General features: G+C 59.5%; 1 protein-coding gene across 3 annotated transcripts in view; it reads left to right on the forward strand.

The window, feature by feature from the left end:
- SHC2 (SHC adaptor protein 2) overlaps positions 1-23,595 on the forward strand; it is a 41,402-nt gene extending 17,807 nt beyond the window's left edge. Inside the window, exons 2-14 of one of the 3 annotated variants that reach the window (XR_012093290.1) lie at positions 663-733; positions 2,538-2,598; positions 2,731-2,850; positions 4,812-4,865; positions 5,063-5,114; positions 5,202-5,328; positions 6,565-6,721; positions 11,314-11,377; positions 15,969-16,127; positions 18,559-18,869; positions 21,172-21,305; positions 22,545-22,693; positions 22,900-23,595. Coding sequence is in view for 1 of the 3 variants with exons in the window: in XM_073017200.1 (XP_072873301.1) it covers positions 663-733; positions 2,538-2,598; positions 2,731-2,850; positions 4,812-4,865; positions 5,063-5,114; positions 5,202-5,328; positions 6,565-6,721; positions 11,314-11,377; positions 15,969-16,127; positions 18,559-18,869; positions 21,172-21,300 (1,305 nt within the window). In the remaining 2 variants the exon portion in view is untranslated. Of the gene's footprint in view, positions 1-662; positions 734-2,537; positions 2,599-2,730; positions 2,851-4,811; positions 4,866-5,062; positions 5,115-5,201; positions 5,329-6,564; positions 6,722-11,313; positions 11,378-15,968; positions 16,128-18,509; positions 18,870-21,171; positions 21,306-22,544; positions 22,694-22,899 lie in introns of all 3 variants that reach the window. The other 2 variants (XR_012093291.1, XM_073017200.1) reach the window with 2 other exon arrangements.
- Positions 23,596-23,657: the final 62 nt, after the last annotated feature.

A 23,657-nucleotide genomic window follows, 5' to 3' on the forward strand; every position in this document is an offset into this window, starting at 1 on the left:
CCCTTCCCCTCCCACCAGCAAGGGCCAGGGATGGAAGGATGCTGTGGCCTTCGCCTCCTGGCCCTGCTCCCCCACCCTTCACGGCACTGAAGCAGGCCAGGGACTCGGAGGGACGCCTCTGCCCCTCTTGTCCGTCGGTATCACCAGAGTCGTTGAGACAGTGAATTCCCTTTTCACGGAAACGGCTGTCTTGGCCGGGAGCCCGCAAACTTCCTGTGGAGGGCGAGGCCAGCAGTGTGTGCATCTGTGGCTGCCAGGACGTCCACCCCACTGTTTGCCAGACCCTGAGCTGGGCGCTGGAGATAGGGAAGTGCTCGGGATCGCACCGTCCTCACACTCCTCGGCTTAGGTGCTGGCTGAACAGAAAGAGACCAACAAGGGCAAGACGGTTAAGGGACCAAGCACTGTAGAGCCTCGGGGGGAACCGCCAGGCCCCTGAGAAACAGCAACAGAGAAAAACATGCCTGGAGTTCGAGGGGGCGGCTCTCGGGACAGTGTCCAGGCCTTGAGGTGGGGGAGGCAGGAAGGCCCCGGAGCCACCAGGGGCAGAGGAAAGGGCTCGACCTCAGGGGTGGCCGAGGAGGCGAAGGGCTGCGGGGAAAAGGGACGTGGCTCCACTGCGGGGTTTCCGATGGCGTCTGACACCTGTTCTCTCCCCTCAGTACATGGGCTGCATCGAGGTCCTCCGCTCCATGCGCTCCCTGGACTTTAACACACGCACGCAGGTGACCAGGTGAGCCACCAACCCTGCCCTGGCCGCATAGGGCTGTGTGAGGCGCTGGAGGGCAGCAGCGATGGGCTCCACGACAGCCGTGCTGGGGCCCCAGGACACAGCCTCGGCGCCCTCCTACCTCCCTCCCACTTCACGCCACGTCTCCGCCCTGTCCCCACGCCAGGCATCGATCACTGGGCCCTCCAGGCCTCGGTCCTCCTCTAAGATGGAAAGAACGCCGGTCGCTCGCAGGGTGCTGGGCACGTCTCCGCACGGCGGGGAGTGCAGGGCCTGGCGGGTTCCCTCTGGGTCCAGGGCCCATCGGCGTCTCTGTGTCCCTGCTCTGTTCTCCACACGGTGACCTCAGGATGCTGTGCGGTGTCTGGAAGGGAATCTCAGGGGTTGTGAATATGACCAGGGCTTAGGCAGGGAGGAGAGCGACACCCTTTTTTTCTGTGAAAACTGGTTGATTCCATTCATACAGACTTAAAACAACCTATGTGGGGTAGTTTACACGTGCGTATGTGAGATGTAATTCCCGAATCAAACGATTCACCTGGGCTTTTTAGGATCTTCACAGTCACACGACCACCACCACTGTCTGGTTCCGAACATCCTCATTACCCCCGAAACACCCCGTCCCCCTCACAGCCACTCCCCGTCCCCTCCCCAACCCCGGCACCCACCAGCCATCCCCACCCTGTCTCTGTGGATCGGCCTGTCCCGGACATTTCGTAGCAATAGGATCACGCGCTGCGTGGCCTCCTGTGTCTGGCGTCTCTCACTGAGTGTGACTTTCCCAAGCTGCATCCGCGCTGTGGCCTGGGTCAGAGCCTCGCTCCTTTTCTTTCTTTTCTTTTCTATTCTTTTTTTTTTTTTTTTTTTTAAGACGGAATCTCACTCTGTCGCCCAGGCTGGAGTGTGCAGTGGTGAGATCTTGGCTCACTGCGACCTCTGTCTCCAGGTTCAAGCAATTCTCCTGCCTCAGCCTTCCTGAGTAGCTGGGATTACAGGCACCTGCCACCATGCCCAGCTAGTTGTTATATTTTTAGTAGAGACGGGGTTTCTCCATGTTGGTCAGTCTGATCTCGAACTCCTGACCTCAGGTGATCCATCCGCCTCAGCCTCCCAAAGTGCTGGGATTCCAGGTGGGAGCCGCTGTGCCCGGACAATTTTTAAGCTTTTGAGGAGTCCCCAGGCTGTTTTCCACAGCGGCCGTGCAGTGGAAATTCCCATGCGCCCTGGGTCGGGGGGGTCTGGTTTCTCCACATGACGCTGACATTTCCGAGGCCCCTGCAGGACCCCGTAGACTTCTGACCTCTCCTGGGGACCAGTGGTTTGAGGCACTGTCGTTCGGGGTCAGCTTCTGCCACCACTCAGGGGCCCTCCAGAGCAGAGGTCACTCCTCTGGCACTGCAGACAGGATCAGGACACGGGACTGGGGTCAGGCTCAGGGTCTCCTGCTCGCTGGTCCAACCCCCAGATCTGACCCCGCGCCTTCCTATTGGGCCGAGGCCAGGGACACGTGGTCCCCGGGAAAGAGACGGTGGTAGAGGGGCTGGAGCTGGGGGCCGGGCATCTGCCGGATGCAAGGACGCAGACAGGGTGGGCTGGACCTGTCCTGCTGGGCACTCGTCCCCCAGGTTCCCCAGCCCCCACCCTCTCCCATCCCCTGCCTCTCTGCCTTCCTCTCCCCTCTCTGACTCTGCCCTTCTCTGAGCTCCTGCCCCCTCCCCAGACCCCTGCCCTCTCTGACTCCTTCCTCCCCAGCTCTCTCCCTGACCACCCCCACCACACTCTCTAAGCCCCCTCCTCCCATCCCCAGGGAAGCCATCAACCGACTCCACGAGGCCGTGCCTGGCGTCCGGGGATCCTGGAAGAAAAAGGTGAGTGCGGCTTGTGGTCTCTCGTGGGGCCGGTGGAGCAGTCGGGAGCCTCGGGGACGCTGCGGCCATCCTGGGAGCCCCTCGGCGGCCCCCACCCATGGCCGCCCTCTCTGTGCTCCGCCCCCAACTCAGGCCCCCAACAAGGCCCTGGCGTCCGTCCTGGGCAAGAGCAACCTTCGCTTCGCCGGCATGAGCATCTCCATCCACATCTCCACCGACGGCCTCAGCCTCTCCGTGCCCGCCACGCGCCAGGTGGGTCTGCCCTCCTCCCCGGCGTCCCCAGACCCCCAGAGGGGCCAGGAGTCCTAGGAGCCACCGAGGCAAAGCCAGGCTGGGCGCTGGGGGCGGGCGGCAGGTGGCGTTTATCGGGAAAGATGAGCCGAGGCCCTGCTGAGCGGGAGCTGGGGTGCAGCTGCTGGCTTCACGGGGCTCAGCTCAGGGGCTCCTGCCTGGGCAAGCTGTCCCGACACCGGGTGCTTCTGGAATGGAGTGGGTGGGGGCAGGGACGCTGCTCAGCACCCCGCAGTGGCCAGGATGCCCCACCCCAGAGAGTAGTCCACCCCAACTTCCACAGTGCCTGGGGGAGGGGGATAAACCCGGCTACCAGTCCTCAGGGGGAAACAAACAGCAGAAGTATCATCGCTGCAGGCCGGGCTCGGTGGCCCTAATCCCAGCACTGTGAGGCCGAGGCGGGCGGATCACTTGAGGTCAGGAGTTCGAGACCAGCCTGGCCAACATGGAGAAACCCCGACTCTACCAAAAATACAAAGATTAGCCGGGCGTGGTGGCGGGCGCCTGTAGTCCCAGCTACTTGGGAGGCTGAGGCAGGAGAATGGCATGAACCCGGGAGGCGGAGGTTGCAGTGAGCCGAGATCGCACCACTGCACTCCGCCTGGGCGACAGAGCATCTCAGAACACCAGAAAAACAAAAAAACATAATTGCAGAAATGAAGGAAATAATAGATTCTAGGAGGCATTGCGAGGCCAGGCGAGGGGTGTCCTGAGCGTGTGCTGCGCTCTGTGTGCTGGAAGAGACTTCCTGGAGGGCTCTGGGAGGTGGTGAGGAGGGGGGTCTCAGGGAGGCCTGGCTGAGAGAGGAGGCGTCTCCCTGTCGGAGAAGTCAGCATGGGTCATCGTGAGGGGTTCGGGGCGAGGCAGCGTCCCTGGGCTGGCGTTGGGGCGGCAGGTGGGGCTCCAGGGATGAGGCTAGAGAAGGATGGAGCTGGCCGGGGGTGGCTAGGGCAGTTTCCACGCAGTTTCCATCTCCACCCCGACCCTGCGAGGCATGGACCCCTGACCACCATACGGACAGGACACTGAGGCTCCGAGCGGACCCTCCTGGCTGGGCCGGGGCTGGCCAGGGGAGAGCCTCGAGGGTCCCTATGGGGGCTGAGGAGTGGATGCTCTGTAGGGAGGACTCAGGACGTGGCTGGTAGTGGGGGTTCACTGGGGCCTAGAGAGATCTGAGTGACGGGAAGCAAATGAAGCAGAACCACGCAAATGAGCATGCAAAGAAGCATGCAAATGAGCACACAAGCATGTAAATGAACATGCAAATGAGCACACGAACATGCAAATGAGCCTGCAAATGAACACACAAACAAGCATGCAGATGAGCCTGCAAATGAGCATGCAAAGAAGCATGCAAATGAGCACACAAGCATGCAAATGAGCACACAAATGAGCATGCAGATGAACACACAGACGAGCAGGCAAATAAGCACACAAGCATGCAAATGAGCATTCAGATGAGCATGCAAATGCACTCACAGGTGCCCTTGCACGTGGACAAGGGAGTCAGGAGTGTGGGTCCAGCCCTCCCACGGCTGCTTCGGGTGTGTGGGGGTGTGTGTGTGTGTGCACGTGTGTGGGGCATGGGATGTGTGTGCGTGAGCGTCTGGGCAGGTGCCTGTGTGGTGTTGCATTGGGGGTGGTTTGTCCTCTCACGCACATTCCCATGTGACCTCCTGTGGACCCCACACATCCCTTAGGGCCCTAGTCCCGTCCTTGCTGGGGCCTCCACATCCCAGCCTCAGTTGTCTAGGCTGACCCAGGACCCAGCTGCAGTGGGTGTGTGTCCAGGGGATGTCTCCATCCCCACATCCCTGCCCCTGCCCCTGCCCCCTTCCTCGATGTGGCCCTGGTACAGTTGCCGGGCCCCCTGCCCTCAAAGCGGGGACCCCCATGACCACGTGTGCCTCCTGCCCCCACAGGTCATCGCCAACCACCACATGCCGTCCATCTCCTTCGCATCAGGTGGAGACACGGTGAGGCCAGGGATGGGGGTGGACCTGCAGCCCCGCCGCCCCCTCCAGCCGCGAGACCCTCTCGCCCTTCCCCAGAGCCCGCCTCACGTACCCTGTGTCCACATCCACTGCCCCATCTGTCTGCATTGCTGGGGTGGGTGGCTGGGAATCCCGGTGCGGGGTCCAGGCAGGTCCAGCTGGCCCCTCCCTGCCCCCAGGACATGACGGATTACGTGGCCTACGTCGCCAAGGACCCCATCAACCAGAGAGGTGAGGCTCCCCGGGGAGGCCGGTGGGGGTCCTGTGGCCGGGGCACGGCCGTGTGGCTTGGAGGCCGCATGACCAACGTCCCCGCAGCCTGCCACATCCTGGAGTGCTGTGAGGGCCTGGCCCAGAGCGTCATCAGCACCGTCGGCCAAGCCTTCGAGCTGCGCTTCAAGCAGTACCTGCACAGCCCACCCAAGGTGGCACTGCCCCCAGAAAGGTAACAGACCCACCTCCCCCATGCCCTGGGGACGCCCCCAGCGACCTGCCCGGGTGCAGAGCTGGCTCCACCTCCTGCAGGCCTCGGCCTCTGTCCTGCCCTTGTCCCTCCCTCCCTGTCCCCTGAGAACGTGGCTCGGCCAGAGGATCCTGTTTCCTCGGCTGTAACACCCGGGTAAACGCATCCCCGCCCCCAGGACTCGGGAGGACTGAGCGAGCTGACTCCCCGGTGTGCCCGAGGCTGTCAGCCCTGCCGCTATAACCAACATCCCTCCTCCAGCCGCGCGGCCCAAACGGCCTGTGTCCCACCATAGAAGATGTGTAAAGGGGGGACGTGTCTGTGTGCTGGTAACACGTTATTTATAGACACTGAAGTGTGAATGTCACGTGTCGCAAAATATGATTCTCTGGATGTTTTCTCAGACACTTAACTTTGATGATTTAGAGGCTGAAAGCCCGTTCTTAGCTCGTGGACACACAGATCTAGGCGGTGAGCTGGATTTGGCTCTGGGCTGGGGTTTGCCAGCCGGCCTTGGAGAAGGAGGCATTTAAGTCTCTATTCATCATTAGAAAGTCATGTTCCTCCAACGGTGGGAGGGCAGGTGCAGGCCCGTGAGCTCCCAGCCCTGCTGGTCACGCGTGCTCACGCTCACCCCTTTGTGCACAGGGACGGCGTGCTCGACGCACATTGCTCGGCGCGCTCCGACGCTGGGACGGGCTCCTCGCCTGCCTCTGGAGCTGCCCCTGCCTTCCGTAGGCTGCCCTGTGGTTTATCCCGGCAGCGATTGTGGGCCAGGCGGCGTGTGCCCCTCTGGCTCTCCGGGCTGTGCTTGCTGAGGAGCTCGCCAGCGCCTTCGGGGCCAGAGGGCGGGGGTGCTCTGAGCCCAGAGAGTTGCCACCCTGACCGGCGATGTCCTGATTCTGGGGATAAACTTGGCTCCTGCCCTCTGTTGCCGGGCAGCGCCGGAGATGGGCAGAAAGGAGTGGGACCGGGTTTGCCAGCGTCCTGCCTTTTGTGCTGCAGCTTGGAAATGTGTGCAGCATTCCATGTCAGAGACGAGGAAGTAGTGGGCCCCGTCACTCGCTCGCGAAGCGTTTCCTGGTGGGAACCCTCAGCGACAGGCGGGGGGCTGGGATTCGAACTCAGGCCTTTCCTGCTCCCCCAGAAGCTCAAGCTGTGAGGGTTTAGCCCCCTTGGGCCCTGCCTGTGCCACGGCCATTGCTGTCTGTCCCCCAGGCTGGCGGGGCCAGAGGAGTCGGCCTGGGGGGACGAGGAGGAGGCTGCGGAGCACAGTTACTACAACAGCGTCCCAGGGAAGGAGCCGCCGCCGGGCGGGCTGGTGGACTCCCGGCTGGCCCTGACACAGCCCTGCGCCCTCACAGCCCTCGGCCAGGTCAGCCTCTGCCTCGTGGGGACGGGGGCAGGGATGCCTAAGCTGCTGGTCTCCTGGACCTTCCTCCAGCTCTTCTTTCTGCTCCTCTTCTCCTTGATCCTAGAGGAGGGTCTCTGTCACTCAGACTCACTCACTCATTCACTCCCTCACAGACTTGTGATCTCACTCACTCACCATCTCACTCACCATCTCACTCACTCACGATCTCACTCACGATCTCACTCACTGACTCATTCACAATCTCACAATCTCACTCACAGACTCAGACTCACAGACTCACTCACCATCTCACCATCTCACTCACCATCTCACTCACCATCTCACTCACCATCTCACTCACCATCTCACTCACTCACCATCTCACTCACCATCTCACTCACCATCTCACTCACCATCTCACTCACCATCTCACTCACCATCTCACTCACTCACCATCTCACTCACCATCTCACTCACTCACGATCTCACTCACGATCTCACTCACCATCTCACTCACCATCTCACTCACTCACCATCTCACTCACCATCTCACTCACTCACCATCTCACTCACGACCTCACTCACTCACCATCTCACTCACCATCTCACTCACTCACCATCTCACTCACGATCTCACTCACCATCTCACTCACCATCTCACTCACCATCTCACTCACTCACCATCTCACTCACCATCTCACTCACCATCTCACTCATCATCTCACTCACCATCTCACTCACTCACCATCTCACTCACTCACCATCTCACTCACTCACCATCTCACTCACTCACCATCTCACTCACCATCTCACTCACCATCTCACTCACTCACCATCTCACTCACTCACCATCTCACTCACTCACCATCTCACTCACCATCTCACTCACTCACCATCTCACTCACTCACCATCTCACTCACCATCTCACTCACCATCTCACTCACCATCTCACTCACTCACCATCTCACTCACTCACCATCTCACTCACCATCTCACTCACCATCTCACTCACCATCTCACTCACTCACCATCTCACTCACTCACCATCTCACTCACCATCTCACTCACCATCTCACTCACTCACCATCTCACTCACTCACCATCTCACTCACCATCTCACTCACCATCTCACTCACTCACCATCTCACTCACTCACCATCTCACTCACTCACCATCTCACTCACTCACCATTTCACTCACCATCTCACTCACTCACCATCTCACTCACTCACCATCTCACTCACCATCTCACTCACCATCTCACTCACTCACCATCTCACTCACCATCTCACTCACTCACCATCTCACTCACCATCTCACTCACCATCTCACTCACTCACCATCTCACTCACTCACCATCTCACTCACCATCTCACTCACCATCTCACTCACTCACCATCTCACTCACCATCTCACTCACCATCTCACTCACTCACCATCTCACTCACTCACCATCTCACTCACCATCTCACTCACTCACCATCTCACTCACCATCTCACTCACTCACCATCTCACTCACGACCTCACTCACTCACCATCTCACTCACCATCTCACTCACTCACCATCTCACTCACGATCTCACTCACCATCTCACTCACCATCTCACTCACCATCTCACTCACTCACCATCTCACTCACCATCTCACTCACCATCTCACTCACCATCTCACTCATCATCTCACTCACCATCTCACTCACTCACCATCTCACTCACTCACCATCTCACTCACTCACCATCTCACTCACCATCTCACTCACTCACCATCTCACTCACCATCTCACTCACTCACCATCTCACTCACCATCTCACTCACCATCTCACTCACTCACCATCTCACTCACTCACCATCTCACTCACCATCTCACTCACCATCTCACTCACTCACCATCTCACTCACTCACCATCTCACTCACCATCTCACTCACCATCTCACTCACTCACCATCTCACTCACCATCTCACTCACTCACCATCTCACTCACCATCTCACTCACCATCTCACTCACCATCTCACTCACCATCTCACTCACTCACGATCTCACTCACGATCTCACTCACCATCTCACTCACTCACCATCTCACTCACTCACCATCTCACTCACGATCTCACTCACCATCTCACTCACCATCTCACTCACTCACGATCTCACTCACTCACCATCTCACTCACCATCTCACTCACTCACGATCTCACTCACTCACCATCTCACTCACTCACCATCTCACTCACTCACCATCTCACTCACTCACCATCTCACTCACTCACCATCTCACTCACCATCTCACTCACTCACCATCTCACTCACCATCTCACTCACTCACCATCTCACTCACCATCTCACTCACTCACCATCTCACTCACGACCTCACTCACCATCTCACTCACCATCTCACTCACTCACCATCTCACTCACGATCTCACTCACCATCTCACTCACCATCTCACTCACCATCTCACTCACTCACCATCTCACTCACCATCTCACTCACCATCTCACTCACCATCTCACTCACTCACCATCTCACTCACTCACCATCTCACTCACTCACCATCTCACTCACCATCTCACTCACCATCTCACTCACTCACCATCTCACTCACCATCTCACTCACCATCTCACTCACTCACGATCTCACTCACGATCTCACTCACCATCTCACTCACTCACCATCTCACTCACTCACCATCTCACTCACGATCTCACTCACCATCTCACTCACCATCTCACTCACTCACGATCTCACTCACTCACCATCTCACTCACCATCTCACTCACTCACCATCTCACTCACTCACCATCTCACTCACTCACCATCTCACTCACTCACCATCTCACTCACTCACCATCTCACTCACTCACCATCTCACTCACTCACCATCTCACTCACTCACCATCTCACTCACCATCTCACTCACTCACCATCTCACTCACCATCTCACTCACTCACCATCTCACTCACCATCTCACTCACTCACCATCTCACTCACCATCTCACTCACTCACCATCTCACTCACGACCTCACTCACTCACCATCTCACTCACCATCTCACTCACTCACCATCTCACTCACGATCTCACTCACCATCTCACTCACCATCTCACTCACCATCTCACTCATCATCTCACTCACCATCTCACTCACTCACCATCTCACTCACTCACCATCTCACTCACTCACCATCTCACTCACTCACCATCTCACTCACCATCTCACTCACCATCTCACTCACTCACCATCTCACTCACCATCTCACTCACTCACCATCTCACTCACCATCTCACTCACCATCTCACTCACCATCTCACTCACTCACCATCTCACTCACTCACCATCTCACTCACCATCTCACTCACCGTCTCACTCACTCACCATCTCACTCACTCACCATCTCACTCACTCACCATCTCACTCACCATCTCACTCACCATCTCACTCACCATCTCACTCACTCACCATCTCACTCACCATCTCACTCACCATCTCACTCACCATCTCACTCACCATCTCACTCACTCACCATCTCACTCACCATCTCACTCACCATCTCACTCACTCACGATCTCACTCACGATCTCACTCACCATCTCACTCACTCACCATCTCACTCACTCACCATCTCACTCACGATCTCACTCACCATCTCACTCACCATCTCACTCACTCACGATCTCACTCACTCACCATCTCACTCACCATCTCACTCACTCACGATCTCACTCACTCACCATCTCACTCACTTACCATCTCACTCACTCACCATCTCACTCACTCACCATCTCACTCACCATCTCACTCACCATCTCACTCACCATCTCACTCACTCATTCACTTATGATCTCACTCACTCATGATCTCATTCACTCACAATCTCACAATCTCACTCAGACTCACAGTCTCACTCACAGACTCACTCAGACTCATTCACAGACTCACGATGGGGCGCCATGTATCTGCTGGGGCTACTCCCACTCACTCACTCACCAGCTCACTGTCTCACTCACAATCTCACTCACGATCTCACTCACTCACAGACTCGTTCACAGACTCTCTCTATCTCTCACTATCTCACTCACGATGAGGCGCCGTCTATCTGCCCAGCCTACTCTGGACACATCAGACGAGGTGGCATTTCAGACATGACTTCTACTCTCAGACACTGAATAAATACGCTAATGATTTAATCACAGCATTGATAAGGCCACCAGGGAGGCACTGAGGATGTCCACATGGACCTGGACTCTGTAGGGAGGTCGGAGGGCTTCCCTGAGGAAGCGGCGTTTGGACGGGGCCCTGACTGGTGAATAGGAGCTGCCTGGGACCACAGTGTGGGGAAGGGCATCCAGGCAGGGGGAACAGCCATTGCAAGGTGGCAGGATGGGCTGACCACCTTCCGAGGTGGAGAGAAGGCGGGGAAGGCCACGGCAGAGGTGAGCGGCAGACCCGGGGGCTCAGTCACAGAGCGAGGGAGCCAGGGGAGGGCCAGGACTGGCCTCCCCACCCCTAAGTCTCCAGCTGTCTAGGAGGGCTGGGTGGGGAGACTGGGGGTCCTGAACCAGGAAGAGGGGCTTGCACACACCGGGGAACCTCTCGCTGCTCTGTTTCCAGGGTCCATCTGCTTCTCTAAGAGATGCCCGCAGCCTGCCATGGGACGTGGGGTCCACGGGTGCAGGTAGGATGGGCTTGGGCTGCAAGGGGTGCCCACGAGGATGCTGGGGCGCCTCAGCCCTGTCCCGCGCTGCCCCCCCTCAGTCTTTCTCCTCTCAGCTTATTTCACATTCACCTACGATGTCGTCTTGCTCCTCACAGTCTGCTGAGATTTTCATCATCAGTGTCTGTTTCGCCTGCACAGACTGGTTTCCGTGTGTGTTGGACGTAGGTGCTGCGTCATCCACACGGTATCCGGTTTCCGTCCATGTTGGATGTAGGTGCTGCGTCATCCGCACGGTATCGGGTTTCCGTCCATGTTGGATGTAGGTGCTGCGTCATCCACACGGTATCCGGTTTCCGTGCGTGTTGGACGTAGGTGCTGCGTCATCCACACGGTATCCGGTTTCCCTGTGTGTTGGACGTAGGTGCTGCGTCATCCACACGGTATCCGGTTTCCGTGCGTGTTGGGCGTAGGTGCTGCGTCATCCACACGGTATCCGGTTTCCGTGCGTGTTGGGCGTAGGTGCTGCGTCATCCACACGGTATCGGGTTTCCGTGCGTGTTGGGCGTAGGTGCTGCGTCATCCACACGGTATCCGGTTTCCGTGCGTGTTGGGCGTAGGTGCTGCGTCATCCACACGGTATCGGGTTTCCGTGCGTGTTGGGCGTAGGTGCTGCGTCATCCACACGGTATCGGGTTTCCGTGCGTGTTGGGCGTAGGTGCTGCGTCATCCACACGGTATCCGTGCGTGTTGGGCATAGGTGCTGCGTCATCCACACGGTATCGGTTTCCGTGCGTGTTGGACGTAGGTGCTGCGTCATCCACACGGTATCGGTTTCCATGCGTGTTGGACGTAGGTGCTGCGTCATCCGCACGGTATCGGGTTTCCGTCCATGTTGGATGTAGGTGCTGCGTCATCCACACGGTTTTAGGTTTCCGTGCGTGTTGGACGTAGGTGCTGCGTCATCCACACGGTATTAAGTTTCTGTGCCTGTTGGATATACGTACCGCTTCATCCACACAGTATTAGGCTTCCTTGTATGTTGGATATAGGTACTGCATTTGTCCACATGGTTCAAAACATTTTAAAAATGGAGTTTAAAAAGCCGTTTAGTGAGCAATCTTTCTCATCCCTGTCTGCATCTCTTCTCTGCCTCCCTGATCAGGCAGCCACTGTTAGCCGTCAGTGGCTCCTGAGTTGTTTTCCTAGCTTTTGCACGGATACTCAAGCCGGTTCAAATGTGCATCACGGCCCCCGTTTTTGCAGATGGGGTGTGCTACCCATGTGTCTTCCGCCTTGCTGTGTCCACGGGGCAAGCATCGCGGGTTCTTCCCACACTGTGCATGCCAGACTTCCTCATTGTTACGTCACTTCTTCCTCCCACACCCTGCTCCTGGACATCTGCGTCGATTCCAGGCCTTTGCCGTGACAGACAGTGGTGTGGTGACCTTATACGGTCCGCTTGTGTGCCAGGACTCAACACACACGTCCCACGGAGGGGCATCCGTGCCATTTCAGTAGGAATCAGTAATTGCCCGCTCAACCGCCATTCCCACCGGGCACTTCGAGCTTTGGCTTTTTGTTTTTGAGACAGCATCTTGCTCTGCCGCCCAGGTTGGAGTGCAGTGGCGTGATCACGGCTCACAGAAGCCTCCACCTCCCAGGCTCCAGCAGTTCGTCCTCCTAACCCTCCAGAGTAGCTGGAACCACAGGCGTGTGCCACTGCACCCAGCAAATTCTTAAATTTTGTGGAGGTCTCACTGTGTTGCCCAGGCTGGTCTCAAAGCCCTGGGCTCAAGAGAGCCTCCCTTCCCTGTGCTGTGTGCAATTCCCCTTCCCTGTGCCGTGTGCAATTCCCCCTTCCCTGTGCCGTGTGCAATTCCCCCTTCCCTGTGCAATTCCCCCTTCCCTTTGCCGTGTGCAATTCCCCCTTCCCTGTGCCCTGCGCAATTCCCCCTTCCCTGTGCTGTGTGTAATTCCCCCTTCCCTGTGCAATTCCCTCTTCCGTGTGCCGTGTGTAATTCCCCCTTCCCTGTGCAATTCCCCCTTCCCTGTGCCGTGTGCAATTCCCCCTTCCCTGTGCAATTCCCCCTTCCCTGTGCCGCGTATAATTCCCCTTCCCTGTACCGTGTGCAATACCCCCTTCCCTGTGTCGTGTGCAATTCCCCCTTCCCTGTGCAATCCCCCTTCCCTGTGCAATCCCCCTTCCCTGTGCCGTGTGTAATTCCCCCTTCCCTGTGCTGTGTGCAATTCCCCCTTCCCTGTGCAATTCCCCCTTCCCTGTGCAATTCCCCCTTCCCTGTGCAATTCCCTCTTCCCTGTGCCGTGTGCAATTCCCCTTCCCTGTGCCATGTGCAATTCCCCTTTCCTGTGCCGTGTGCAATTCCCCTTCCCTGTGCCTTGTGCAGTTCCCTCTTACCGAGGCCATTCCTGATGGGCATTGAGTGACCCTCCTGCTCCCTCAGGTAGCTCCGCGGCAGGCGCCCCTGGTTGCCACGAGCCCTTTTCTCCGGTGCATGCTGAGCTGGGAACTGCCCGGTCACGGAGCGCCGCCCTTACTCACGTTACCCGCAGTGCCCGTCACCCTCGAGGCGGCTGTGCAGTCGGCTCGCCCAGGGGCCCCGCCTGCGGCTGCCTGTGTCCTAACAGCCTTGCTAACATCTGTGTTGAGCTTTTTTTAGATCTTCCTAAACAATCTGGCATTTCGCTGCCAAGCGTCAGAGCCCTCGAGCAGGTTGGAGAAGCTTGAGCCATCGGGAACCACCCGGTGCCCAGCTGTGAGCTGGTCCTGGCCCACGTTCCTCTGCGATGCTGGCAGCTCACCCCTGCCGAGGGGCTCGCCAGGGTTCCCGCCCCGGTGCCCACACCAGGCTGTTCTCACTGCTTGTCGTGCCTTTCGGGATTCTCTGCCCAAGAACTGCTACAAACATGCCGCACCGAGTTCCGGGGTGCACGGATTCCTCCCCCCATCTGCCTCCCGCGGTGCCGTCCTCCCTCCCCGACTCTCCCTCCCCGGACTCTCCCTCCCTCCCGCGGTGCCGTCCTCCCTCCCCGGACTCTCCCTCCCTCCCGCGGTGCCGTCCTCCCTCCCCGACTCTCCCTCCCCGGACTCTCCCTCCCCGGACTCTCCCTCCCTCCCGCGGTGCCGTCCTCCCCTCCTTGGACTCTCCCTCCCTCCCGCAGTGTGTCCTCCCCTCCCCCGACTCTCTCTCCCTCCCGCGGTGCCGTCCTCCCCTCCCTGGACTCTCCCTCCCTCCCGCAGTGTGTCCCCCCCTCCCCGGACTCTCCCTCCCCGGACTCTCCCTCCCTCCCGCAGTGTGTCCCCCCCTCCCCGGACTCTCCCTCCCCGGACTCTCCCTCCCTCCCGCGGTGCCGTCCTCCCCTCCCTGGACTCTCCCTCCCTCCCGCAGTGTGTCCCCCCCTCCCCGGACCCTCCCTCCCTCCCGCGGTGCTGTCCTCCCCTCCCCGGACTCTCCCTCCCTCCCTCCCGCGGTGTGTCCTCCCCTCTCTGGACTCTTTGCCACTGGGTTTCTTCCTTCTTGCCCACCCTGACCGTAAGAAGCTGAGGGAATCTGTGCCCCCTCTTGGTAGACTGGGAAGGCCGGAGGGAAGCCCCTGCTCTCGTCACCCAGCAAGGGCTAGTGCGGCCTGCCGTTCACGCGGCCTCACAGCCAGACCCTGTTCGGAGGCAGAGGCAGCCTGGTCAGGACCCGGCAGAATGATGCAGGCGGGGTCCAGGCAGGTCCCAAGGGAATGCCCCGAGGACACCTGAGATGCCGTTCCGGCTTTGGAACCATGTAGATACTTTTTTTTTTTGTTTGTTTGAGACTGAGTCTCATTCTGTTGTCCAGGCTGGAGTGCAATGGCACAATCTCAGCTCACTGCAATCTCTGCCTCCCAGGTTCAAGCGATTCTTACGCCTCTGCCTCCCGATTAGTTGGGATTATGGGCGCGCACCACCACGCCCGGCTGATTTTTGTATTTTCAGTAGAGACAGGGTTTCGCCACGTTGGCCTTGGCCAGGCTGGTCTCGAACTCCTGACCTCAAATGATTCTCCTGCCTCCGCCTCCAAAAGTGCTGGGATTACAGGCGTGAGCCGCCATGCCCGGCCCCGTGTAAATACTTTACATGTTCAAAATACAATTAAAAAAAGAAAGGAAGGAAAATCTTAAAATAGAACCGAGTCAGAACAAGTGACCCACGTGTGCCATGTTGATAGCATAATTACAGGGAAGCAGAGTCACTGTGATTATTTTTAAACGTGGGGACTGAACATACACACTGGGAAGCTCTGGTCCCTGAGCCGGGGAGGGGCTGCGGTGGGGCTGGGTGGGGCAGCGGCTGCCCTCTCCCTGGGCGTGGATGTCTGGTGCCCACAGCCCCCACCGCTCGCTGTCCCACTCGTGTCCCTGGCTGGAGCCCCACAGGGCTTTACTGCTGCTGTAAGACGCTCCCTGTGATGCCTGCAGTCGGGCGGGTTACCATAGGGAGGCCAGAGCAGCATCTGCCCTGCAGCCAGCAGCACAGGTGGGGGAGGCTCCTGGTGGGACCCTGCCCGGTGTCCAGGGCCTGGCTCCCAGCTGACCCGCTGCCCCTCCTCACACTCCCCAGCTCCACCAGGGGACGGCTACGTGCAGGCGGACGCCCGGGGCCCCCTGGACCTGGAGGAACACCTCTATGTCAACACCCAGGGTCTGGACGCCCCCGAGCCGGAGGACACGGTACTCCTGCAGCCCAAGGACAGTCCCAAGAAGGATCTGTTTGACATGCGTATGTGGGCAGCCTGGGGGGCGGCCTGTTGTCTGATGGGGGAGGCTCAACCCCACCCCCACCCCCACTCCCTAGGGGATCCCTGGTTTGATGGGGGCGGCTCCCTTCTCCCCGTGAGATCCTTCAAGTCGACAGGGGTGGGGCGGGGAAGCCCAGTCTGTCTGTCTCCTGTCGGAGACCTTGTCTGATGGGGGTGGCCTGGACTCTGCCTTCAAAGGGGCCAGTCTGACAGGGGAGGCCCACTCCCCTCCAGCGAGTGCGGCCCAGCAGTGTGACGGGTGAGGCCCAGACCTCCCACAGGACCCCGTCTCCTGGGGCCTCCCTGCTGAACTCCCCGTCTCATGGGGAAGGCCGCTGGCCCCGCTCTGCGAGAAGCTCCACTCTCGGGGGTGACCCACCTGCCTCTGTCGGAACCCCCAGTCCGAAGCGAGGGGCTTCGTCATGCCTTGAAAGAATGACCAGTGTGGGGGGAGGCTGCGGCCCTCTCTGTGGGACCCTCTGGTCAACAGGGGAGGCCAGACCCTTGCCCCGTGGGACTCCTCAGTCTGAGAGGGGAGGCCTCGTCTTTTCTCTGTGGGCCTCCTGGCCTCCGCAACTGCCTGGCCCGCTGGTCTTCCACGCTGCCTCTGGGTCTCCCTGGTCTGATGAGGGAATTTAAGTTTCCTCTTCACGTGACCCGGGCTCTGAGGATTCTTCCTACGGAAATCCCAGCCTGATGGGGGAGGCACAGCTTCCTGCTTGAAGGAACGCCCAGTCCAATGAGGGAGGCTTAGTCCACCCCTAGACAAAGTGGCTAGTCTGATGGTGAACCCATTCCTTCCTTCCCCGTGGGATGACCTAGCCCAAGGGAGCCCTCAGCCCGAGGGAGGAGGCTTGTCCTTCCTTGCCTGAGGTGTCCAGAATTCTCCTGATTTCCTGCAGCCTCGGCTCTGCCCTCCTTGAGCTTGGAGGGGTGTTGGCTCTGAGCTGCCAGATAGGGTCCTCGCCCGAGCTCAGGACACATGCCAAGCTAGCCGCAAATGTCTTCCTTCCCTCCATCAGCTGACGATGCAGCTTCTCCTTAGCATCACAGTAATGACACCATTTAGCACCTAGTGGGCGCCTGCTGGGTCCCAAGCACTACCCTCGGCCCTCTTCGCTCCTCACGGCCACCCTCAGCTGGGAAAGGAGGGGCTTGGGGCTGTGAGCTTCCTTCTGAGGCAGGCTGTCCCTCAGGGTGACCGGACTGCCAGACAGCCCTGGTTGAGGAAAGGTGATGAAAAGTCCTGGTGCTGGCCGGGCGCGGTGGCTCAAGCCTGTAATCCCAGCACTTTGGGAGGCCGAGACGGGTGGATCACGAGGTCAGGAGATCGAGACCATCCTGGCTAACACCGTGAAACCTCGTCTGTACTAAAAAAAATACAAAAAACTAGCCAGGCGTGGTGGCGGCGCCTGGAATCCCAGCTACTCGGGAGGCTGAGGCAGGAGAATGGCGTAAACCCGGGAGGCGGAGCTTGCAGTGAGCTGAGATCCGGCCACTGCACTCCAGCCCTGGAGACAGAGCGAGACTCCGTCTCAAAAAAAAAAAAAAAAAAAAAAAAAAAGAAAAGTCCTGGTGCTGCCTCTAGTTTGCCACGTGCTCATCCCCGAACCAGTCGCTGGCTGGGAGGGTGAGGTGAACGTGCTGACTGGCCAGGCTCGGAGTTGGAGCTGGTTCAGCCCAGGGTCAGGGCGGGAGGATCCCAGGACCAGGAGCTGGAGGGGTGCGGGGCTGGCCCAGCCACAGGGAGACCAGGGAGTGAGGGTCAGGGTGGGAGGACCCCCCCAGGACCAGGAGCTGGAGGAATTTGAGGCCGCTCAAGCCACAGGTAGATGCGTCTCCGTCAGGGCTGGGACCCCAGTGCTGTGGTGTCTGAACCATGCTGCTTTCTGCCTGGGGACAAGCGCACACCTGTTTGACAATGAGGGGACTGAGACTCAGAGGAGAGCCTCTGAGTGGCCTGTCGGATGTCGGCCCTGTTGGAAGCCATTAGAAAACCCAGGGCAGAACGTTTTAACGCTAGAGGCAGCAGAGGGAAGCCGGTTTTCATCGTGAGTATTTAGGGTACGTTGGAGGCCCTGGCCAGTGCGGTGAGGCCAGATAAGGAAAGAAGAGGCGCGTACTATGGGAAGGAAACCCACCTAACAAGGCGAGAAAAAGCAATAGGAGTTAACCTCTGAAAGAAAGAGCTGCTGTCATCCTTTGTACAGGGTTACAAAACCCAACCTGGGGGTCCAGGTTGCCGCACGTGAGCCCGCTGCACGCACGGGGCTGGGCGGAGCATGAGTCTGATACACTGGGTGCTCGGTCAGTGCAGGCCGACCAGTTCACGGGGGGCTCCCCGGGGAACCCGTTTCTCCCAGCTCTGGTCCCGGCCCCTGCCTGCCCAGCACTGCTGTCCCCGGCCTGCAGGACCCTTCGAGGATGCCCTGAAGCTGCACGAGTGCTCAGTGGCCGCAGGTATGACAGCAGCCCCCCTTCCCTTGGAGGACCAGTGGCCCAGCCCCCCTACCCGCCGGGCCCCTGTGGCCCCCACGGAGGAACAGCTGCGCCAGGAGCCCTGGTACCACGGCCGGATGAGCCGTCGGGCGGCAGAGAGGATGCTTCGAGCTGACGGGGACTTCCTCGTGCGAGACAGCGTCACCAACCCCGGGCAGTATGTCCTCACCGGCATGCATGCCGGGCAGCCCAAGCACCTGCTGCTGGTGGATCCCGAGGGCGTGGTGAGCTGGGCACGGGTGGGAGGGTCTCGGGGCCGAGGGCTTAGCTGGGCCCAGGTGGGAGGGTCTTGGGCCCGAGGGCGTGATAAGCTGGGCACAGGTGGGAGGGTCTCGGGGCATCCGGGGGCTTAGCTGGGCACAGGTGGGAGGGTCTCGGGGCATCCGGGGGCTTAGCTGGGCACAGGTGGGAGGGTCTCGGGCCCGAGGGCATCCAGGGGCTTTCCGTGTTTATGAAGCTTTTCCAGATTGTTCCAGATGTTGCGTTTGACCAGCTACTATAGAATTGCAAAGTATCTTCCAGTTTATTTTTGAGACAGAGTCTGGCTCTGTCACCCAGGCTTGGGTGTAGTGGCAGAATTATGGCTCTCTGCAGCCTCGAGCTCCTGGGCTCAGGCGGTCCCCCTGGCTCAGCCTCCTGAGTAGCTGGGACTACAGGTGGGAGCCACCGTCCCCAGCTAAATCTGTGTCGAGATGGGGCCTTGCTGTGTTGCCCAGGCTGGTCCCGAACTCCTGGCCTCAAGTGATCCTCCTGACTTGTTCTCCCAATCGTAATCCCAGTCGTACGATTTCATCCATCATAAGATGCCCCCCTCCCCATTTATCATGACTTACGCACCTTACAAATGGTGATGTATTTGAGGGATAAATATGGTATTTTCAGGTTCTAATTTATTTGAGGGGGTACAAAGCACGTCTCAATTTACAAGCAATTTTGGGATCAAGTTACTGAATTACTTCAATTCTTCCCTCCCTTTCTTTCTCTTTCTTTTTCTTTTCTTTTCTTTTCTTTTTTTTTTTTTTTTTGACGGAGTCTCACACTGTTGCCCAGGCTGGAGTGCAGTGGCGCCATCTCAGCTCACTGCAACCTCCGCCTGCCGGGTTCAAGCAATTCTCCCGCCTCAGCCTCCTGAGTAGCCGGGATTACAGGCTCCCACCACCACACCTGGCTAATTTTTCGTATTTTTTTAGTAGAGACGGGGTTTCACGATGTTGGCCAGGCTGGTCTCGAACTCCTGACCTTGTGATCCGCCTGCCTCGGCCTCCCAAAGTGCTGGGATGACAGGCGTGAGCCACCGCGCCCGGCCTCATTGCTTCAGTTCTAAGATAGACACTCTCCCCGCCCCAATTTTGGCGTCTCTGGAGTCTGGATTTTGTTTTAAAACCATCGATTGCGTACTTGAAGTGCATCATTATTTAACAGGGAGGTTTTTCTTCTCTCTCTGCTCCTGGTAGCTAAAATCGTGGTGCATCTTACAGTTGCTCTGGGCCAGTGGGATTTAGTAATCTCCAGCTTCTAAAGCGTTTTAGGGTTTACAAAGCATTTTCCAATTTACAAGGAGTTCTAGGGTTTATGAAGCATTTTGAGCGTCTGAGAGCTACCCAGGTTATTTCTCAGGTGAGGAGGTGCTGGAGGGTTCGGAGGCCTCTCAGAGTGCAGGAGGCCTTTTCAGCCGTCCAGCCGAACCCTCAGAGTGGCTCTTGGGCTGGTGCGAGCCTGGTCTCCGCGTGAAGCACACTGTGGGGGCAGGGGCGGCCCTTGTGCACCCCGGCCTGGGACAAAGCTGGAGAGGGCAGGGCTTGGGCGAGAGGCGCCTGCTCTTCCAGTTCCCGAGCCCCCTCCAGACTGTTTCCAGTCCCCCCACCGCCGCCTAGCTTCTAGCCTGGTGGGTGATGCCTCCGCTCTTTCCCAGGCCAGATTCCCTCTGTTAAATGGATCCCTGGGGTCAGACTGGCAGCCCCTAGACCAGGGGAAGCTTCAGAACGTCTACCAGTACCTTGTCGAAAGACAGATTCCCAGCTCCCATTCCCAGTGCCATGGAAGGAGATGATTTTGCCGCAGGCCTAGGAATGTGCATTTGCCCCTGTTCCCCACGTGAAATGTGCACAGGGACCCCAGCCTCACCCACGAACTCAGAGCAGCCGGGGACACGTCACCCACTAACTCAGAGCAGCCGGGGACACGTCACCTCCCGGGTGCTGCTCGGTCCGAGGCCCCTCCCAGCGCCCGCTGGTGGCCGCCTCCCAGGTGCTGCTGGTTTCTGGCTCCAATCTCTCATGGGGTCACCCCTCAGCCCCCAACAGGACGCGTGGCCCCAGAACCCTGGGGGTTTCAGAGCCCGTGCCCACGTGTGGTTCTGGAATTCTGAGGCCAATCCTGTGGCTGGCGTCCCGGAATTCCCTGGTCCGGCCACTCATCCACACAGGCACCCTAGGGGCTCCTCGACAGGACCCCAGATCGCCGCTCTCCGACTCCACGGGTCCAGACCGGCTCCCGGGAGCTGATGCCGAGGTCTGTGTCCTGCAGGTGCGGACAAAGGACGTGCTGTTTGAGAGCATCAGCCACCTGATCGACCACCACCTGCAGAACGGGCAGCCCATCGTGGCCGCCGAGAGCGAGCTGCACCTGCGCGGCATGGTCTCACGGGAGCCCTGAGCCAGGTGTGTGGCTGCCGCCGTGGGCCGCCGGCCTTGTCCCCTTTGCCCGATTCTTTTCTAAATTGAAAACTGAGACCCGGTTCACGCGCCATGCCTTTCCCTCTAGAGGACATGACTCAGGGGTGTTCAGCATCCAGGCTGTGCAACCATCTCTGTCGAGTTCCAGAACATTCTGTCAGCCCCGAAAGGCGCCCCGTCCTCACCAGCCATCACTCCCTGTCCCCTCCCCAGCCCCAACCCCCATACATCCGCCTCCTGTCTCCGTGGATGGGCCTGTCCCGGACATTTCCTAGAAACGGGATCCCACTGTGTGGCTTTCTGGGTCTGGTGTCTCTCACGGAGCGTGACGTCCTCAAGGTGCCTCGTGCTGTGGCCTGGGTCAGCGCCTGGCTCCTGTTCACGGCTGGATAATGTCCCTCTGTGTGACGGGGCCACATTGTGTTTATTCGTCCGCTGATGGACGTTGGGGCTGCTTCCACGTGTTGGCCACTGTGAGCCTTTGTGTGCAGGTTGTGTGTGGACACGAGTCACTGGCCCTGGTGGGCACGTGCCCGGGACTGGCCCTGTGCAGCCATGATGGTAACGCTGTGACTGGCTGGGATGGACGTCGCCTGGTCTTTATGGACCCCTGCTGCGTGCTGGGCGTCCGGGCCTCCTTCCCGGAGGAGGGGTGGACACTGCCGGAGAGGACGGTGGGCTGGGACGGGCAGGGGCTGGCGTGTGAACCCGGGCAGTGAGAAGCCCACACCTCAGGCCGGCCGCGGAGCCCTGGGCCCCACTTTTGCTGCGGGGCTGGGGGGGACCTGTGGTGGGGCATCGACGGGGGAGGGACAGGCAGGTCTGGGTGAGGTCGGGGCAGGAGACGGTGCAGCTGTGGGGCTGGAGGGAGTGGAGGCTGAGAGGGCGGCGGGGGAGGAGGGAGGGCCGGCAGGGGGAGGGGGCCGTGGAATTTCCCCAAGGGCTGCGCTTCTGGGCCAGGTCGGGCTGCTCTCCTGTCCCCATGACAACAGTGAACGGAACACAACAGTCTCCTTCCTGCCTCCTCTTTCCTGGGTGGCACCTCCCCCACGCGGCCGCGGCCTCCACCCCGCCCCCAGCCAGGCCTCGGGCTGCAGGCAGAGGGGGTTCCGGGTCTGGGAGAGGCTTTGGGGACCGAGAAGGGGCTCCCATGAGGCACTGGAAATGGCCTGCGGGCTCCTGTGTTCCGTTCACACCGGTCCCTGCCTGCGTTCTCTCCGAAAGGCGTTGGTGACCCCAGAAATAACCCCGAAGGCGGAATGAGTCCTGCTCAGGAGGCCGTTGGCCTGTCCCAGGAATGTGCTCAACCCCTCGGTTCTGAGACAGGCACCGGGATCGGCATTCTCGCTGGCATGCGAGGAAACAGCAGAGAGGTCAGGGCACTCCCTAGGTCCACAGCAAGGACTCGGGTCACCCGCACGGGCGCCCCAGCCGTGCAAGCTGAGGAGCTCTGGGCTGGCCCTGAGGTGTGGCACTCGTGGAGATGATGGCCAGGCAGACGAGCCGTGTGGCTGACACCGGAGCCCGGGTCTGCAGCCACCGTCTCAGCCCTGACCTCGCCTTCTCTTTCTGCCCGCAGGTGACCGTGCTCAGCCCCGGCTCCTGCCTGTTCTCAGCCCCGGCTCCTGCCTGTCGTGGCCTTGGGGCTCTCAGCCCTCCTCCTGGATCCTGGTCAGGCCGAACCGCCGCTGCCTCTCCTTCCTTCGCATGAGCCTCTGGCACGGTCCTCCCTCCAGCCGGCCCGGGCTGGGCAGAGCCTCCTCCTGCCAGGACCCCTGCCCACCCCCTCCTTTGCCTGGAGTGAGGGTGTTCATACCAAAGACAGAACCATTTCTCGCCTTTAAAGAAAATATATCCAGAAGCCGCCGCTGCCTGGGAGCCCTGGCCTGTGGGTCCCCCTCTCGCCCGGCTGGTTCGGTCTCACGCCCGAGAGAGTCAGGGCTCCCAGGACCCTGGGGCGGAGGCGGATTCCGGGCCTGGCTGGGCTTACTTTTCCCACCTGTGGAACAGGGTGCACGGTTGTCTTTGATGGGGGACAGTTAAGGTGCTTTGGGGTTCTCAGGCCAGGACACATGCTAGCGTTGGATTCTGGGGTAGCCAGGCCGCTCCAAGACAGTGGATACTGTGAGGCCCCGACACTTGGGAGCAGGGGAAGGACGTGGTTGCCCGGCCTGGGCTGTGCCCACCAGCTTCCGCCCAACCCCGCCCTCCCAGCTGTGGATCTAGACCAGATGTTCGGATCGGTTTGTCATTAAACCTGGGAACGGCCACAAGAGCACGAGCCCGCCTGCGTATCTGGGGGCCCTTGCGGGGCTGGGGCTGGGGCTGGGACGAGTC

The sequence above is a fragment of the Chlorocebus sabaeus genome, chromosome 6 (genome assembly GCF_047675955.1).
Source record: "Chlorocebus sabaeus isolate Y175 chromosome 6, mChlSab1.0.hap1, whole genome shotgun sequence".
Classification (NCBI taxonomy): Eukaryota; Metazoa; Chordata; class Mammalia; order Primates; family Cercopithecidae; genus Chlorocebus; species Chlorocebus sabaeus.